The following is a 20,277-nucleotide window of genomic DNA, read 5'->3' on the forward strand; positions in this document are numbered from 1 at the left end:
TCGCCTCTTTGGCTTATTCTACTAGACCTGTAAAATAAAATGTTCTTCAGGTTTTAGGCATTGCATTTCCTGCAGTATTATTCCCTGCTGCTTTCAGCCATGATCTCTGAAAACCTGTCAGCAAATATGGAATTGTTGAAGAGACTAGGTAAGTTGCTGAGTGGACAAGAGGTAACACAAGGAAGAGAAAGAGAAAAAAGGAGTGGACAAACACAATAGATGCAAACCCAGCATGTGAAGTAGTCTGAAGTACGGCTTTTGAGCTTCTCGGGCATGAAATACTCCCTTAGGAGAAGCCTGTTCAGTGGCCATCATCTGCTGCTGCTGCTGGCTTCTCCCTGGCTGAGCAGGCAGCAGTGCTCTCGCTGCATGTTCGGCTGCCCTCTCTCTGCTGCAGGCAGGGCTGCACTGTGGCTGAAGCCCTGAGAACTGGCATGCTTGTCCAGAGTACCATAGCACTCCCCTTTCCTGCTTCGTAAGTCATAGATTGGAAACTGAAAGCCAGAAAAGCTCAGGAGCAGAGCAAAGGAATATTAGGTACTCCAGCAGCTCCTTCATTTTTTGAGTGTTTATGTCAACAGGCACATGAAGTCACAAATCCTCAAGTGCCTCTTTTTTCTAATGAAGAAAAAAAATTAAACAAGCACTGGCATGGGACAGGGAGTTTACACCAATTTTATACTCCATCATTTATTAAAACTGGTGCCACTTAGCATTATGTATTCTTTTTCCCCACAGAAAATATACTTTATGTGAGGCACTACTGTAAAGTAAAAACACAAGTTGCTTCTTACAAATGTAACATGTTCTTTGGCAGTCCTCCCAGTCAGTCCACCTGGGAGGACTAACTCACCTGACAGGAAAGAGTTAAAGGGCTTGAACCCACCAGCTTGTATCTGGGCAGATTCCTCAGCCTTTGCAATGGGTTCAGTGTCATCCTGAGTAGCAGCATACCCCAAATCCAGTTTCTACTTGTGAAATAGGAGAACTGGGTACCACCCTCAGGTTTACTTTAGTAGTTACTTCTGGTTACAGTGTTGCTGATCTCAGACACGTCATCTATTTTTGCTGAAGCTGCTGATTTTCTAAAACTGGCAGATTCTGAACCAAATGTTACAGGTTTAAAATTCTTAGAAAAACCTTAAAGGAAAGCACAGCTTAAAGAATACCCCCTCCCCCCCACTCCCAAATCAATGTACTGAAAGAATACAGAAAGCAGTATAACTCATGGTAGAATGTCAAAAACCACAGTATGACATTCTTCCCCTGCATGTGATTATGAAAAGGATGTATCATTGTAGTAAAATCTAACAAGATCTGAAAGCTTGCTGGAACTCAACAGAAATGAAAAACACAAGTTGAAAAAGCCACAGCTGACAAATAAATCTGGACCATTAAACCAGTACATAAGCCTTGGCAAACAATCCAGTATTGCTTCACTTATTTCAAGTTTCAAATCAAACAAGACCATTGCCTCATTTCATCCAATCTTTTCAACAATAAAAACCACTGAACTTCACCATATTAGCCTTATTTAAGTCCCACTTTTCCTTCTAGGAAAGCACCTTGTATTGTCAGGCAGATATGAGGGGTGTGTGTGGTCCCTTAATGTCCTCAGTTTTGGAAATGTTTATCTTCCTAAGTATTAACCAGTTGTACCCCATTTTATTTTTGTTTTTTTTTCTGACAGAGAGTTAGGTCACTTAATTGAAAAACATGTTTTATTCCACCTTTAAAAAGGTAATGCAGACTATTACCTCAAAAAAGCAATAGGATAAAAACCTTTATTGTTCCACTTTTGTCAGAGTTCATTTTCTATGGATATGCATTTTTGTAACATAATTTTGTTACATTAGAAACTTCAGCTCCTTAGAGGCTTAATGTGGAGTAGCAAAAACCCTTGAAAACCAATTCAATCCCATGTCTTCAAGTAAGATACCACTTGGGCACGAGGAATCTCTAGGATTAGAATCAGTTAGATTTTCCACCTCCTCCCTTTCCTGTGTTCTTTGTCCTCATTTCATGCCACGCTTTCACCAGTGGTTCTCTGTTCTTCCATATGAGCTCATGGCCATAAGTCACATACCACCTGGGAAAGAAGTAATAGTTAACTGCAACTTCTCTCTGCATCTGAGGGAAACCAGGCTGAGCACTAAGACCAAGTAAATGCTTAGTAAAGAAGACAAGATAAACTAAGGCACAAAGAACGTGCTTGGAAAACGGCAGGTAAGCCACTTGTTCTCTTGACTCCAGTTAACTTTGTGTTCTTGTTTTCCTCAGTCCTGTGAATGGACAGTTTTCATGCCTTTAATTTCATGCTGTTGTGATTTCTACTAAGAGAGATATAAAAAATTATCTCCACTTAAAAGACTGTTAAAACAGTTCTGTTGCTTGTGCTAATCCTTACTGACAACACCAAGGAAAAGTGTTCTTCTTCTATATAAATACAACTGCCCCATAAAGAACAACCATGTTCCATTCAAAATGAATTTTCTTCTATAAGCACCTAAAGATTAATCTATCAAAGTGTTCTAGCTTTGTTTATATTCACATATGCTAATACATGAGTATCAACAGAAGTGATTAAGCAGTGGAGGTTTTGGTGGAGAGGTATGAGGGGAAGCAACCACGTGGAAATAGGTTGAGGGTTCTCTCACAAGCCGAACTCCACACCTGAGTCCTGAGGAACAAAAGCACTTTTCTTGAGCCAGCAGCCAGTGAACTGGCCATTCCAAATTATACAGCTGCTTTCTAAAGTGGGAAGTAATGTATAGAAAATACTTTGTCATTCAACATATGTCCTAAAGAAGGCCCTGTTTCAGGATGAAGTGACTAAAATCATCATTGAATAGAACAAACACGTAAAACGTATGTGGGTGAGGAAAGCAAGAAACTTGCCAACTCCAGAGCACTTTTACTGCAACTGCTGTCTATCCTCTTTTAATATGTGAATCTGCGTTACCAGTGCAGGTTGTTCCTTCATTACAATGAACAAGCTCATACAGATACATCATGACAGAAAGCAGTTATGAATCAGCAAGACTACATCTGATGCATTTGTGATGCCAGAGAAGGGGAGAAAGGGAGACTATACAGCACAGAGCTTATTGACACCAAAGTCAAGAAATAGGAAACAATTTGGTCTACAAACTGGTTTGCCTTTAAGTCTGGCCTAGTGAAATCTCAGGTAGGCTTTTCAAATGCCTACATAAAATATTAAAAAATGCACTTAGCAATAGGTATGCAATTGGGTAGAAGGGGAAAAACTCAATGTAGTTCAAACATGGAACAATACAGAACTGTTTCCTACAAACTTGTTTCTAGTAGTTCTTACTAATTAGGAAGGCTCCCCACAAAGGCAATACAGCAACACTGAGAAAACAGCACTAGAGGCTGCTCAAAGCAATTTGGCCTGAGCTTGTATTAACTCTGTAGCTCACTCTAAATTGGCAATTAGAGGAAAAACACTGAGACAAAGACTTTTTTTTAGCTCTTTAAAGTTATTTTAATTTGTCCATTCTGTGCTTTGTGAGAATCTTTTCTGCCCTGTGACTCTCTTCAATGTGCTGGCAAGAGCAGAACAGAGACAACCAGCCCAGGTTATGGTTACAGGACCACCTGACATCTAATCTGTGATTCTAAGGCAGTTCATCTCAATTCTTTCAGTTCTAAGTGTCTGTTAACAGTGTTTTCCATAAAATTTTACAGCACTAGAAGGGTAACAGTGAGTTGTATTCATTGCTAGTTAAGACAACTTTGCAAAAAAAAAAACCCCACTTCAGCAATATAGGAAGGGGGGAAAATAAGGTATTAATTTAAAATACAAAACAGAGTCAGTAAATACAGACTTACATTCCAAAGAGAGCTCCCCCAAGATGTGCAGCATGGTCAAAAAGTCTCCAGCCTAGAGCAAGCCCTGCAGTGTCAAATGCAATTATGGCTTTTAAAGCCTAGAAAGGAGAGAACATGGAACAGACAGGATCAGTCACAACATAAAATGGCCAATGATAACAGTTTCCTATTGTAGCACAGAGCAAAAATCTGGAATCAAAAAACAGCCTATAAATTTTATATCAAAGCAATTACTGTAAAAAAATTGTTTTAAACCAAGAGACTCAGTCTTCACCTGTATTGTGCTGCCAAAATACAAATGTGAGCAGCTACAGAATAGTGCAGAATGTGTCTTTTTTGAACACTCAGCCTCTTCCAGTCTTCATTTCTAAAGCTACAAATACATTCCAAACTTGAGCCAGGAGGAAATAGAAATTACTTGAAAGAGTACATGCTATAAGAGACACCACAAAAGATTGCAACATTCTCATTCTCTAATTCTGATGTAGCTTAGATTTATGTGCATCTGTGCTCCTGAACACAACCCCCTAGTGGATGGAACATGTGGGGCAGCATCCCTGTTATCTTATCTGATATAAACATTGGTTGGAAGGCAGAAAATCCGGATGACAGTGAACAATTCCACACCCAGAGCAGCATAAGCAATGGTGTACCATCTTCAGGAGACACAAGGCACCAGAACTGTCAATACACAAGGTTTTACTAAATGCCTCATTTCATAAAGACTGACAGATTTAACCCAAGGATGAAATGGTACTTCAGGCAGGATTTCTTTCCTTAAGCATAGGTGTTAGAATAGAAGCTCTATTGCTACATTGGCTTGTTTAATTTAAAAGCCCATTACAGTATAGGTAAGGTAGATTAAAGGAGTCTGTAAAGTTTAGATATACAATTATATAGTAGGGCTACAATCATTCCACAGTATTGTTTATACTGCAGTAGCTGATATTGCTCTTGTTTTGCTGTTGCAATGAGCACTGCTCATGGCAATGCTCTCTGTGGCTCTGCCTGTATTTCTACCCTGGCCATTTTTTTAAAGAAAGATGCAGTTATAGGGTAGCACGCAAAAAAAAAAACAAACCCAAAAAAACCCCAGGTCAACTCAAGCAGAAGTGCAAGAAAAATGTGAAGGCTACATCTAAGAACATTTGTTCAAATCTGTAAGCTTCACTTACAAAAAGTAGTAAATCTCATGATCTTGGAATGACCTGGCTTAACTGCTTTAAGCAGTAAAACAACTTTAAGTAGTGGACCAAAGATGATTAACTTATTAAAGCAAGTTAAGATATACATGAGAAGCTTTTCTTAAACATGGCAGTGGATCTGCATAAAAGAACTTAATGAAACAAAAAAAAGGAGTCCCAGTACTACACACGAAGAAAAGTCTCAGTAGCCTACTTCTAATTCCAACAGCGTTCCTAAAGTATCAAAAGATGATATGCAAAAGAGGAGGCAAATATTCCTCCAGGGCTGGAATGCAATCTCCTGTAAGAAGTGAAATTCTCTGTTTCTCATCTTGATAAATTTTTCTTTAACGACCATGTACCAGTTTTACATCAGCCTGTTTCAAGTGCTGCTATAAAAAATATCACTCATCAGAAAGAAGAGGATGTGTATGTAGGTTTCCTCAGACAGGTGAACCTGACCCCCTCCCAATTTCTTTCACCTCTTGGGATTAGATCTGAAACAGACCCATAGAGGATGGAATTCAGGATAATTCTGAATTCACCACTCTGCTGTAATGACTGTGCTAGGCTGCAACAACTCAGAATTGGTCCCCAGGACTTCTATGACCCCTCTTCTCTTTCAAAATAAATTTAACAGCTTAGAAACACAGACGAAGAGGACACATGCTCAGATACTGAAGAGGTATGGGGAAAGTGTTTTAAGAATAGCTTTTCTTTGAAGTTCAAAGGCACTTACACTTCCTGCTGTAAATGTGAACATCGGAAGAAGTATGATGGCCAGTTTTGCTTCTGGCATCTTCGTACACACGGCTGCAAGGACAGTCATTATAGCTCCTGACTGTAAATACAGGAAAACACATCAAAGCAAGCTAAGATGTTACATAAGGGATAATACATTTTTCTGCATGTGAACCTCTTTTCCTTTGGGTTTTTATTTTCAAATGCAGCCCTATGGTAAATCTCGAAGTACAAAACACCACAGAAAAGTTCAGAATAAAAATAAAACAAGGCACCACTATTTAATTTCAGTATCTGAAATTATAAATACTGGGGAAAAACATCCTTCAAATCCTCTTATATAATTAAGAAATAGTCACTCCTGAATTTAAGATAATGATTTATGTAAATGTGCTTTTTCCCAAGTAAACCCTAGAAATCTAACACTATTAATCTAGCATAGACATATCTGATGAAGGGAATCATTCTGAAGCTTGTACAAAACCAAGGAAAATAACAGATAGACAGAGACAAGAACCTTTTGTCAATGAAACAAGTAATTCCCTGGACTGTACTAAATTGACCATGGGCTTTTGTATCCCTGATATAATCTCAATGGAAAGGCTCTGAATACAGTAAACTAATGCAATGTGTGGTAATTTCAGTAAGTTCAGATCAGTAAGACTAAGGAAAAGTAACTTGCTCCAGATATCATTTATTCATAAGACAAAAGGACAACACACAGACAGCATTTCCAAAAATTCTAACCTCAGCACAGCTTAACAGTTTTTTCCATTGCAATAGAATAATGAGAATCTAACTTTGGGCTTTTATCAGAATTATTTAGTATAGTAAGTTAAGCCTTTAAAATCTGGCAAATGTCTAGGTTAACCTCAAATTTAATGCAGGTTAAGCGTTTTAAAATGTTCCACTACTAAAAACACTTGGAAAGAACTGGCAGCTACTGGAGCTCCTCAGTCTGCCTCATATTGTTCATTGGGTGATACTTTTGGCAGGAGTGCTGCCCTTCCTGCACAGCATGCCCTACAACTTCCACTGGGATCACATGCTGAGTTTGATTGTCTGATTACATTATCTCTTTCTAAAGTATACTATTTTTAATTAGAGAAGACTGCTACACAATTATGAAATACCACTTCTGCAATAAGTTACATAACTGATCTGCTCAGGGACAAGAGGTCCTGCTGTTTAGGACTCATTTACAACCCTCAGCATTAAGTGGTGTTAGTTCTGGGCAGCTGCTGCAGCAAAGGTAACAGATCTGAAGAACAGGCACTTGCCTGTTGTTTCACAGGAGAACCAGTTCGTACCTGGTTCCTTGATTTTGGTAAAGCTTTCTAGTTTCCATTACCCCAAATATACTCTTGGCTTTTAAGCAGGTTAAAGAATACAGCAGGCTTTCAAATTGGCTTCAAAGATCATTATCAGTCTCTCATATTCCAAGATACTTACAGCTCCAAGGGATGGTTCAAACCTTCCCGTGGCCATTTTAGCAACATAACTGACAAAAGTGGAGATAACCCCTGAAAAAGAGACATTACTACTGGAAATGATGGCAGCAATGCAGACAAGCATCAGGAAGTACAAATTAACTGTCATCTTTTGTCACACAAATCCCAAGAGACTGTATAAAGAGCTGTTTTATTTTGGTAGTAAAGCAGGAATTAAAACCAGATACAGTTTTATCATCTTTCAAAGCCCAGTATGTTAAACCCACTAAAAATCTGTACGGCAGCAAAGTAGTACTGCATTTAGTATAAAGCAATGTGTGGGATTGAACAATGGCCATCTGTCATCATACATCTATTAACCAGGCACACACTTTACTTGTATGAACACATATTTATATTTTTTAAGTGTTGTAAATATAAGTATTTAACATTACCAGCAGAAAGGTATACTGCAATGAACTGCTCACACCCCAGAAGAGAGACAATGCTGCTGGAAAAACTCCATAAAACATACATATTTGCTGCCATGTGGAAGAGAGAGAAGTGACTAAACGTAGAGAGCAGCATGGGAGAACACAGGGCTCCTACAAAAGAGAAAAGCAATGCACATAAAGAAGTCAGTATTTTCATTTGCTTCAACTTGCACGTCATGCAGACTACAAATTATCAAGACACACTATAGGCTAATTACACTTAGATTCTCAAATACAAGCTATATAATAAACCTACCAATTTCAAATTCCAAGCAATGACTTTTGGAAAGGTAGAACATACACCCCAAAGATATGCAAGCTGCAATAACAGTTTTAGTTACCTACTGGGGATTGTTTCATAGAAAACATTTATCTTATGACGTGTCCTATGCTTTGAAACAGAAAAAAGGTATTTTATTTATATATGTATATGGTGAAAGATTTTTAATATATAAGCAGCCATATAAAATTAATTTGCAATGAAGATGAACTCAGAGAAAAAACAGTTTTTTCCTTTTTGCAAAAGCTACTAGCTCTCCTCACTGAAACAGCAGCCTTGAAAATGCAAACAAGCCAATTAGCAGGTTTGAAGGTCAACTTTATTTAAAATAGGAGTGTTTGGGGTGACATGCTCAGATCTGGGTAGCAGATCTCTTTAGCTTTGGAGTGCATGGGGGAACTGGTTGAGTTTCCACATTTCCAGCAGAAATTAAGAGGATAGCAGGAAGTACCTTCCGACCACATTTTTGTCTCCTTCTCCTTTTAATTCTTTTCTCTGCTGTAGAAAGGAAACCCCATTTTTCTGCCATTAAGTATTACTAAAGTTTTTCCCTAGGTTAGTATCTTCAATACATTTCACACACAACGAAAGCCAAGTTGGTGCTTGGTTTGTTTGGGTTTATCTTAATGTGAGCCGAAGCACAGCTTTGAAACAAGGACTCTGTACACAAAACCTAGAGACTAATGCTTGTCTACTGATGAAAGCACACATACATGTGACTGATGGTTCTATCTGCATCCCCCAGAACATTAAAGGAGGGAAACGGTCACACTTGAGTCTAGTTTATGAATGGCATTATGTAGTACAGTTTATTTTCCTCCTTTGCTGAGTGGCTTGATTTGCACTCTGTCCAAGAAAGCAGTTCGGCTGCAGTCACTGGGAAGAGTACCTCTCACCTTTATTCAGGCAGGAGCTGCATCCCACTGCGTGCAGGTAAAGGCCAGATAGCAGGCAACAGTTCTGATATTACAATATTTATAAAAGCACCGGTTTTCTTTGTTTTAAAAAATCAGATCCATTACTCCTAACATTCTTCCCCTCAAGCCACTTCCTGCCTAGATGGAATGATGTGTTTGGGCATGACTGAGATTGCTTGTGGGTGATGGAGCTCTAAGTAAGCCATATGCCACCTGAAGCTTCTGCTTCATGTATGATCAGAGGTTCTATTACATCTCTGTGTAGGAAAGTCACCCAAATTATTGTTCACTTACTGGAGGATGGATTTGAGGTGAAATATGTAAACATAATCCGTCGCATGCCAGGCAGCCTCCACAGACAGAATACAAAGACATTTGCAGCTATAATACCTATTAAGAGGGGGAAAAAAAGTATAAAAGCAAATTATGAATGTAATACACCATAATGCTTACTGAAAGCAAGTATTTAAAAAGGCAGCTTGTAGGATTGTACTTTTTCTTCACAATCCCATTAAAAACAAAATCCACTTCTTACTTTGTATACAGTTTAAAAAAAGCAATGAAAAATACTGAAAGCTACATTTATATAGTGGAAGTCTTTCAGAAATATGACATTTAATTGCAACCATTCTAACATACAGTGTAATGAATCCAGCAGTCCAGAAAGATCTGTGCTGAGAAGGTTCAAGCTATAGTTTCAAACTGCTATTCCATTGCAAAATCAGTGAAACAGGAGCCAGTTAAAAGGTCCCATTTCCTGCCCCTCTTGCTGTTTATTCCCAAATGGCACCCATCTACTGCACACTTGAATTTAACTGCACACCTCACAGCCCCAGCACAGTATCTGTATCATGACCTGACTTGCACAGTGAAGCAATTCAAAGCATTGTACAAAACTTCCTGAGATCACTTGTTAGTTGAGTGGTCTGAGATGATTTTGGCCTGAAACATTCAGCACTTATGCAATCTAGTCTTCAAACTGGGAGTTAACACTTCAAAGAGTTAGTAAGTTGGTTGAAATTTTTTTTTCCAAAATGTAGAAAAGGTAAATGGCAGAGAAATAGCATTTCAGTAACCTTGTGCTAACAACTTGCTAATAGAGATTCAGTAAATACCTAATGTAGAATATGTAACAGGAGATAGGGCTCAGCTATTGGATTTGAACCAAGTTCTCATCAATTTCATTTCACTCATTACATTTATCTTGGGGATTTCAACTGGCATTAGGCTAACCAATCAAAACTACATTATAACCAAAGGAAAGCTCAAAGGCTAAGTTTTTGCTACTTTTCACATGTCATACTGCAAACATGTAACTATTAGGGAATTTAATTTCCACAGTTCAATGGAATATATACACCTATTTCTTCTAAAAGCATTTGGTGTTTTCCATAATTCCTGAGAAAAATATTGCTGGGGGAGGATTCTAGTTAATCCTCCACACTCTCTCACACAGATGCATAGGAACTTTTTTAAGGCATACAAAAAATAGTTTGTGAGAAGGAAGCGTAGCAGAAACAGGGTATGTGCAGGTGTAAATTTACATATGCTTTGTGCCCAACAACCTAAACATGGTATGAAAGCCATCTGTTTTAATATACTGTACCTGTTTGCCATATTTCTCTTCCTGTGAATGTCTAATACTTGTAAGCTAACACAAACCTGTCACAGTCCGCTGACCCTCAGTCAGGCTATTCCACCAGCTGTTAACCTGAAACAGAATTATTGTTCATCAATGCCACCATAAAGCATTTGCAATTTCAAAAACAGTCATGTAAGGTTATAAGTTTTTAAGAATGGAAAGCATTTGTTTGAAATCTGTGAAGTAAATAAGTTTCAAGTTTTTTTACTTCTGATTGCTTCAGCTGTTCAAGTTGACATTTCCTTACTGAAGAACAGCTATTTACCCTCCTTTTCATAAAATACCCCAGTATGGATGAAGAGTTTCTTCAAAAAGAATGGGGTTATATCCTTGTACACAACTCCAATGGGTTTACCCTGCTTGCACTAAACAAAGATCTAGCCCATAATGCTGACTTTAGCAGATTAGCCAAAGTTAGCATAAATCCTGCCTTGACTAAGCCTCACCCTAATGCTAACATCACACCACCCACCTTTGAGTGATTCCACTTTTGTGCCAGGATCACTTTTGCAGAGGTGGCTCACAAGATATGGAATCCATTCCCCCTTGCGTCCAGCTCACCCAGCCCTCCTCCAAGTTTAAAACCCCTGAAAAAAGTTTATTTTGAGCGCAGTCAGCCCACAGACAAATTGCACCCCCCTTTTCCTTCCTCAGCTTTTGTAATCATTTTGGACATATATTTTGTTGCTACCTCAATGACCTTCCAACCATACTGATGGGGACAGTGTAATAAAAATTATCTGCAGGTTGGAGGCAGGGGATATAATACTGTATGAAACAAAGTATTCACTATTTGATATCAAAGTAACAACTTCATTGCATTTTTTGTTTAATTCTCTGGCAAAGGATATTCTTCAGTATAAGAACACAGAACAGACATGATTTTTCTAAAATACAAGGATTATATGCCCTCAGAAACCACTGGGAGAATCCTCAACTCTTAGAAATAGAACTTACCCACTGAAGAAGGGGATTGGGAGTTTAAGCCTATTAACAACAGGGCAGTTTAGTTTTCTTTTTTGATAGCTAATCACCAGATCTTCCCCTTCAGGTTTTGAAGGCAAAAAAAAGTATAAAGGCATAATTATTTAAAAATATTAAGTGCTGATCATAATCTCCCCTGCAGTTCATATACACCAAGCAAGAAAGCATGCTAGGATAGAGGTAATTTTCTTTCTAGCAGCTTATACATGGTTCCATAGTTTAGATTTTTGACCAAAACAGTACTGATTAACACCCTATTGTTCTATATTTTGGTGAATGGTATTTGTACAACATCAAGAGCTTTTGCATTTCTCGCTCTGCTGCTGCAGGTTGCAACAGGCTGGAACGGGACACAACCAAGCAGATGACCCGAACTAACCAAAGAGAGATCCCTACCAAATAATACCATCCCCTCAAAAGAGGGGATTTCAGGAAATTTAACATATTTTTCTCATGAACTGGTTGGACACTGGTCTTTCCACAGGAGATTGTGAGTGATGGCCTTTGCATTACTTGTTTTCTTCTCTCTTCTCACACTTACTAAAAAAATTTTTGGTGATTGTTTTATCTTTATCCCCAAGTTTTCTTGCTTTTCTTCTCCACTCAGCCCACTGGGGGTTTGTGGGGGCCATAAGCGAGGAGCTGCATGGAGCTCAGCTGTCAACCAGGGTTATCCCACATGCCCATTTCCACAGCAGTGCTGGTGTGCACAATATGCATTCGAAAAATAGCTCTTGCGTATCCTATCCAGGATCCCGAGCCTCTCCAGCTCCACGCTCAGACCTACTTCCCTTGGACAAGGAGACCTGAAAGAGTATCAAGCCTTGTCTATCACAAGCCAGTAATAACCTTGAAAAAAACATGAATATACATGAATGATTACATTAGTTTTAAGTATACTTAATTAAAAACTAAATGACTGATACTTCTGGGATGCCAACTCAATTTATAACAAATCTTGCAGCATTTATTTTGTTCTTGCTGCCTAAACTTCAAAGTACTTGCATGGAAATGTCAGTTCTCAAAGTAAAAAAGCCCTCTAAAACCTTGTATTTTTATGGGTTTAGAGGCAGAAAATACAAATGCATTTCAGAAGCCAGAGCACTGAAAAGCCTTAAGCATAAGGTTGAGAATTTAATCTAGCTCTGTCCTCTGGGAATTCACGTTCACTTTCAAGAACACTTAAGATACAGCAAGAACATTTGTTGGGGGGTTTTTTATGGTGAAACAGCAAACAGTAACTAGTTTAGATGAACAAATTCCTACTACTGACCTCTCTTTCCTGCATTCCTGGGTGAAGATGATATTTTTCTCTATTTTTTTCCACTATAACTTTTGCAGTGGTATTGAGTTACAGTTTTCTAGAACTAATTTTACCAGTTTTCCTTGTAAGTCAACTATCTACTGTAATTTGTTGAGAACCCAGTATTTCTCCAAGTTCCACATCAGAAAAACCAGGACAAGTATCTGTTGTACGAACGGTGCTTGCACCAGAGGAGAGATGAGGCTGTGCCTCGCACTCCTGCAGGGATCCACCCCTGTGCGAGCAGCCCGGGCTTGGCTCCGTGTACCTGCTTTCTGAAGTCGCCTCTCTTCTGCGGCCGCATTTTATCCATCCAGTCCGCTCGAGCTTCCTCAAAGTAGGTCTGGACACGCGACTTGAGCGACTCATACTGCCAGATGGCGGCGGACCCGAAGGCCGAGCCTGTGAACTGGGCGATACCAGTGAAGGCTCAGTGACCGCTCCATCCCGGGCTAATGCCACACGCCGAGCCGGCTGCTCGGCCCCGACCGGTGCAAGCACGGCAACGGGAGCTGCGGCTGCGCTGAGCAGCGGGACTCACAGAATCACGGAGTCCTTAAGGCTGGAAAACACCTTTAAAATCATACGTCCAAATGTCAAGCCAGCACCACCACTGAGTTCGCCATGCCCTCGAGTGCCATATCCACGTGTTTTTTGAATACTTTCAGGGACGGTGACTCCACCACTGCTCTGGACAGCCTGTTCCAACGCTTTACAAGCCTTTCTGCTTTTTTTGTTGTATGTTTTTTTGGTGGTTTTCTTTTTTTTCTTTTTTTTTTTTTTTTTTTTTTTTTTCTAATATCTAATCTAAATCTCTCGTGGTGCAACTTGAGGCCATTTCCTCAGGTTTACTGAATGTTCAGTTGCAGGGGGTGATGCTTTATCAAAAAGGTTCACAAACAAAATTGGTCAATGAAATTGTTAAGTTCACTGAAATGGAATGAAACTGGGATACCTTTACAATATTCCCATTGATTTAGTTGAAGTTACTTTCTGTTATCTCTGTAAAATGCCACAGCATCTGGCCAACAACCTTGCGTTAACTGACTTACTGAGAAGCGAAACCCGGAAAAGCCTTCCCGTGAGACAGATGGAATATGCTCCTTGCCGACCCGCTCCCCCCACCCGGGCACAGTACCCGGCCCGCAGGAGCCACTTACCCCTACGGCGAACAAGAGCGGCTTGACCAGGCGGCGCGGCGAGGGGCGGCCGGTGGCCGTGGTGGGCGACGGCGGGCAGAGGCTGCGGCGCGGGGGTGGCGGGACGGGCCGCGCCTCGGCGGCGGCTGCCGGGGGCTCCTCGGGCCGCGGCCGCGCCCGGCGGAAACCCCGCCGCGGCTGCAGCAGCAGCACCGCCAGCCTGCGGGGGAAACACGCGAACCGTCAGCACCGCCCGCCCCAGCTGCCCCTTCCCCTCCCCGCCCCGTCCCGGCGGTACCTGTGCGGCCGCGGGCCCCCGGCGCGGGCCCAGCACCGCCACGCCATGTTGGCGCCTCCCCGAGCGCTTCCGGGGCAGCCGGGCGACATCTTCCCGCCGATGGCGGGGGAGCCTCTCGGTCACCGCCTGGGCGGGCGCGGCTCCCCGCGGCTCCTGAGGCCGCTCCGCACAGGGGTGGATGGCCGTCCGCGCGGCTCCCGGTGCCGCCGCCGGGGCACAGCGGGCAGCGCCGGGGGGTCGGAGCACTCCCGGGGCCGCCATGTCGGGTGGGTGGTGCCCGCTCTGCCGCCATGATGAGCGTGGCAGCGCCTTCACCGCCACGGCCCCCTTGACGCGCGGCGCTGGCGCCGTGAAACCAGGGGCTGCTGTTGTAATAAATGAATTGGTTTCAGGGTGTTGGTTATTGCTGTTTGGGTAGGATGTAGAAGAGGGGAGTTGAGGGTGGACCAGATGGACATGTTAATTGAAGGGAAGTTGTGAGACTGTACGGGTGTAATGCTGGAATGTAACCACTGGATGGGGATATAACAAGGAGCCAATGGGTTTAATGGAAGGAACTTTCTAGTACATTGCCTCGTAGGGTACAAGGGATGAGGACGATGCCCTAGACTGTGATTGGAGAACGAGCCAACCAATGAAGTGGACTTGTTTGGAAATGATTGGTGAGGAATGCACGGAGGTATAGACCAACGAGCGAACAGGAAAGGGACCAATCAGCGCGAGGATTAAAAACGCAGCAGTCCGGTGGCACCAGAGACTTTAAAAGCTACCTGCACCCGGGGGGAGGAGGGAATCCTCCTGCGGAACATGGGGTCCAAGGGGGCACTCAGTGGGTCTCACTGTCTTGTTGGAGCATTGTTTTATTCTGGCTTGTCGCGCGGAGCCTGGGCTTATCCTGGGTTCCCGCTCTCAGCAGTTAACAAATAAAAGAGTTGACTTTTCCTTTGAAAGTCTCGTTTACAACAATTCTGGGGCTCGTCCGGGATTGGCCACGCCCCCTGGCCGGTCCCGAGGAAGGACGAGTCCAGGGAAGACGCGTCTGGCAGATTTTTGCCACCCGGAGTTTTGGATTTCTTCGAGACCGTGGAGGGGCAGTTGGCTTTCCCGAGTAACGGCTGAGAGCACGACAACCCAGAAGGAGAAGAGCCCTCCGAGAGGGAGTGGGGCTCGCAGATACACAGGTCAGTATTGCGAGTGGGGTGAGGCATAAGGGGGTGCGAGTGTGTGTATTAGGGCGGCTGGTTGGAGCGGGGGCTGCGTGTAGCGGGCTATCGGAGCGAGTGTGGAAGCGAGTGTGGACGAGAGAGTGTGGTACTCTTAGGAGGGGGAGACGGGTGAGTAGTTCTTTTTCGCCGCCCTTACCCGCGTAGGCTCCCATTCCTCCGCGGTTGGAGGCTCCGAGCGGTGGCTTGGCTCTGGGTGTGAGGGCTGCTGGACTCTGGGGTGGGGCGCCGGCGCACGCGGTGAAATCCCAACGAGGATGGGGGGGGAACACAGTAGCCTCACCGGCCAAGGCTGCCTGGAGGGCAGTTCCTCAGGGCAGATCAAGGGGAGATCTGGCACCCGGGGAACTAGGACCTTTGAGGTTGGAGGTTGATAACTTCTGCCCGGAGACCATCAGGTCCGTGTGGCCGCCAGACAGGGGATTGCCCCTTCTCTGGCAGGGGATGGGGAAGGTACCCAACCCAAGGGGGATTAGGACCCCAGGCTAGGGATCCCGAGTGTGGATTCGCAAGGGGGGAAGTTTCTCACGGCACCTCAAGCTGGGAATCCTGCGTGTGGGGGATTCGTTGAGGAAGTGAGAAAAATTCCTCGAAGCGCGGTGACAAGGAGAGGCCACCGGTTGTGAGAAGCTCCCTCACTCAATAGGAGTGAGAGGGGGTGTTAGAACCTGCCAAGATAGGGATAAGTTTTATTTTTGTTATATATATATAAAGTGATTTTATCTTTTAATTTGGAATCCAAGACTACTTGGGTGTATTCTGTTAGTAGTATTGGTTATATCTAAATACTTTTTTAATAACTTAGCAGTGATACATATATGAATTTGGGGGGGGGGGGCGGGGGGGAGGGAGAGATTGATTTAGTCGCGTGATTGCGGGAGGCTTGATAGGCGAGGTCCTGAGGTGAGGTTCATCCAGTAATCCTCAGGCCGTCTATTAAGGAGAGAGTGTATGAATGTAAAATATTTGGTTTGTGTAGGTGCTTTTATTTGCTTTGGAGTGTATTATACGTGGATAGGTTTGTGTATTTGTGTAAGAGTGAGCTTGTCAGTATGATGTTGGGATTTTATGTATTTCTTCAAATATAAGAAGGTTTTAAATCGCAGAGTTGTTGAGGTGGTTGTTGGTAACTTCACTGGAGTGGTCAGGGCTTGGTAAAATTGGTCAGGGCTTGGTCTTAATTCTAGAGAAAGCTCTAGAGAAAGTTCTCACGACAGCTAACGAAGGCCATCTTAAAATTTGTGGAACGCCCCCAGCTCCAGGAAGGGTGGTGTTGGAAGTTACCGAAGGAGAGGGGCTGGAAAACTTCAGGGTCCACCCAGTTTCTAGTAACCTTTGAGGCTTGTTTATATTCTCACGGTATTTTCCCACGGACCACCATTTTTTTTTTTTTAAGTTCCCACGATCTCTTTGAGGTTTCCACACATAGTTTTTATTCTTTTTCTCTCCCGCATTATTGAGATACCTTGGGTTATCATTCTAGACCAGCAGTCTTATTAGGTTTCCATATTAAGGAATTAATTTAAATATAAGACTTGAATCATTTTAGTAATGCATTAAATATTTAAATTATAATCCAATTATTATATTAAGGAATTAATTTAAATATAAGACTTGAATTATTTTGGTAATACCCCACATGATTTAAAAGCCATATTAAGCAAGAGAGCCAGTCAATGGATATCAGACAGCCAACTTCTAAAGTATGAATTAATTTTAAATAACATTGAAAGCCTGGAACTGGCTACCACAAGAGTTCAAAACCCTGCCCAGTTTTTGTATGGAGAACCAGAAGACAGATTAGAACATAGGTGTCTTGAAACCATAGATTTACAGACACAGAGAAGAGAAGACCTATCGGAGCTCCCCTTAACTGAAGGAGAAATCCTATTTGTGGATGGCTCCTCTAAAGTGGTGGAAGGAAAACGAGTATCAGGATATGCAGTGATTGATGGGGAAAAAAAACAAGAGGAAACCCCAAAACCAGCAAAGGAAACTTAGGAGAAGTACCAAAAACTACAAAAAAAATCTCAAGTTTATGAAGACACAATTTATATTTTGAATAATTGATGTGGGCCAGAGCCCGATCAAAGCTTTAGAGGGGGGAGTTGTAATAAATGAATTGGTTTCAGGGTGTTGGTTATTGCTGTTTGGGTGGGATGTGGAAGAGGGGAGTTGAGGGTGGACCAGATGGACATGTTAATTGAAGGGAAGTTGTGAGACTGTACGGGTGTAATGCTGGAATGTAACCACTGGATGGGGATATAACAAGGAGCCAATGGGTTTAATGGAAGGAACTTTCTAGTACATTGCCTCGTAGGGTACAAGGGATGAGGACGATGCCCTAGACTGTGATTGGAGAACGAGCCAACCAGTGAAGTGGACTTGTTTGGAAATGATTGGTGAGGAATGCACGGAGGTATAGACCAACGAGCGAACAGGAAAGGGACCAATCAGCGCGAGGATTAAAAACGCAGCAGTCCGGTGGCACCAGAGACTTTAAAAGCTACCTGCACCCGGGGGGAGGAGGGAATCCTCCTGCGGAACATGGGGTCCAAGGGGGCACTCAGTGGGTCTCACTGTCTTGTTGGAGCATTGTTTTGTTCTGGCTTGTCGCGCGGAGCCTGGGCTTATCCTGGGTTCCCGCTCTCTGCAGTTAACAAATAAACGAGTTGACTTTTCTTTTAAAAGTCTCAGTCTCGTTTACAACAGCTGTGATTTCACAGAATCACAGAATATGCTGAGTTGGACGAGACCCACAAGGAGCATTGAGTCTAACTACTGGCTCTGCACAGGACCGTCCCTAAGAATCCCACCATGTACCCCCTGAGTGTTGGTCAAATGCTCCTTGAAATCTGTCAGGTGTGGTAATGTGGCCACTTCCCTGGAGAGCCTATTCCAATTCCCAGCCACCCTGTGAATGAAGAACCTTTTTCTAATACCCAACCCTGACAGAACTTCAGGCCATTCCCTCGGGTCCTGTCACTGGTCACCACAGGTGAGTGCCTGCCTCTCCTCTTGCACTCATGAGGAAGTTGCAGACTGCAATGAGGTCTCCTCTCAGTTTCCTCCAGGCTGAATAGACCAAGTGTCCTCAGCTGCTTCTTACATGGCTTCTCAAGGCTTTTGTCCATCCTTGTGGCTGTCCTTTGGACACTCTCAAATAGCTGAACGTCTTTTATATATTGTGGTGCCCAAAACTCCCCCCTGGACTCAAGGTGAGGCTACCTCTGAGCAGGGCAGACCAGAACAATCCCCACCCTGGCCCAACTGGTGATGCTGTGCCTGCTGCCCCCCAGGACAGAGCTGGCCCTCCTGGTTGCCAGGGCATTGCTGACTCATTCAGTTTGCCACTGACCAGGACCCCCAGGTCCCTTTCTGCAGCACTGCTTTCCAGTGTCTTTTTCCCCAGTTTGTAGGTACACTGGGATTGTCCCAGGTGCAGAATCCAGCACTTTCCCTTTTTTAAACTTAATACAGTTGGTGATTTTTCAGCTCTCTTATTTATCAAGGTCTCTTTGCAGGGCTGATAAAATATAGTGCTCTCTAGAAGTCTCATGGAATAGGCAGAGCCTTTTTCCTCCTAGCCTGCAGCAGCTCAGGAGGTGAGGTGGAGGCTGGAGCTGCTGCCTCAGCATTGCCTTTCTCCATGTGTGGCTCCACATCACCTTGCCACACCTCAGCACCTTCCCTCCCCTGGCTCCTCTGCCCTGCCTTGCCTCGCCTCGCCTCACCTCACCTCACCCTACCTCACCTCACCTTGCCACCAGACTGCTCCAGCAAAGGGCTGCTGGCTGATCAGGTTCCCACCCCACAACCTCCTTCCAGGCTTTTCCCTGCATCTGTATCAAGAATAATTTAGCCAGCAGGACCAGGGAAGCGATCATCCTCTGCACTTGGTGTGGGTGAAGCCACACCTTGAGTTCTGTGCGCAGGTTTGGGCCCCTCACTTTAAAAAGGACATTGAGGTGCTGGAGTGTGTCCAGCAAAGGGCACCTAGGGTTGGGAGAGGCTTAGAAAACTTGTCTTACGAGGAGTGGCTGAGGGAACTGGGGTTGTTTAGTCTCCAAGAGCTCCGGAGGGACCTCCTTGCTCTGTACAACTCCCTGGCAGGAGGCTGTAGTGAGATGATGGGGCCAGTCTGTTCTGCCATGTCTGCAATGAGAGGACCAGAGGAAATGGCTTTAAGCTGAGGCGGGAGATTCAGATTAAATATTAGAAACATATTTTTCCCTGCTTGGGAGGTCAGGCATCAGAACAGGCTGTCAGGTGGTGGAGTTCCTACTCCTGGAGGTGCTCAAGAGGCATCTAGACTTAGTGCTGGGTGATGTGTTTCAGTGGCTCAGGGGTACAGTGGCAGTGCTGGGTGGATGGTTGGACCGGATGATCCGAAAGGCGTCTTCCACCCTTGGTGATTCCATGATTCTGTAGTAACCCACACATGGCTGAGCAGGTGTCTCAAGTGCCCTGTGGTCCCCTTGTTGCTGGCCAGGGCTCCTGCTCTCTGGCACTGTGCTGCTCTTCCCAGCACCATCTCCATGCCAGCAAAGCTCTGCAGGGCTGGAGAGCTGTGTTAGCAGAGAACAGTGCGCTGTACACATCACCAGCCTCCTGAAATTAAATGGGAAAAGAAAACAGGCATTTGCTCTGAAAGTACCTTGTAAGTTTGAAGAAGTTGCGTGCACCTTCCTGGTTACCTCTGTTGTCGTGGAGATACTCATGGGGCAGTGAAGCCACTTGCGTGCCAGTCATGCCTGGGCTGCTGGAGACAGAGTACAGAGCAGCCAAAA

The 20,277-nt window shown here is 43.4% G+C and overlaps 1 protein-coding gene across 1 annotated transcript; it reads right to left on the reverse strand.

The window, feature by feature from the left end:
- Window positions 1–1,703: 1,703 nt before the first annotated feature.
- On the reverse strand, window positions 1,704–14,326 carry PARL (presenilin associated rhomboid like). The gene is made up of 10 exons (XM_048314712.1): window positions 14,265–14,326; window positions 13,988–14,186; window positions 13,096–13,236; window positions 10,561–10,609; window positions 9,193–9,288; window positions 7,663–7,812; window positions 7,230–7,300; window positions 5,776–5,877; window positions 3,853–3,950; window positions 1,704–2,089 (listed from the first exon to the last, which is right to left on the reverse strand). The coding sequence occupies exons 1-10, from the start codon at window positions 14,309–14,311 to the stop codon at window positions 1,972–1,974; spliced, it is 1,071 nt and encodes a 356-aa protein (XP_048170669.1). The 5' UTR covers window positions 14,312–14,326; the 3' UTR covers window positions 1,704–1,971.
- Window positions 14,327–20,277: the final 5,951 nt, after the last annotated feature.

The sequence above is a fragment of the Corvus hawaiiensis genome, chromosome 10 (assembly GCF_020740725.1).
Source record: "Corvus hawaiiensis isolate bCorHaw1 chromosome 10, bCorHaw1.pri.cur, whole genome shotgun sequence".
Taxonomy (NCBI): domain Eukaryota; kingdom Metazoa; phylum Chordata; class Aves; order Passeriformes; family Corvidae; genus Corvus; species Corvus hawaiiensis.

What these genes read in the sequence shown, in the direction of transcription:
- PARL (XM_048314712.1), bottom strand. Translation starts at nt 14,311, where the DNA reads ATGGCGTGGCGGTGCTGGGCCCGCGCCGGGGGCCCGCGGCCGCACAG. An exon ending in CGCTCTTGTTCGCCGTAGGG is followed by an intron (nt 13,237 to 13,987) that starts GTAAGTGGCTCC and finishes GGTATCGCCCAG; the next exon opens with TTCACAGGCTCGGCCTTCGG. An exon ending in TCACATTTACAGCAGGAAGT is followed by an intron (nt 3,951 to 5,775) that starts GTAAGTGCCTTT and finishes TCTCCTTTCTAG; the next exon opens with GCTTTAAAAGCCATAATTGC.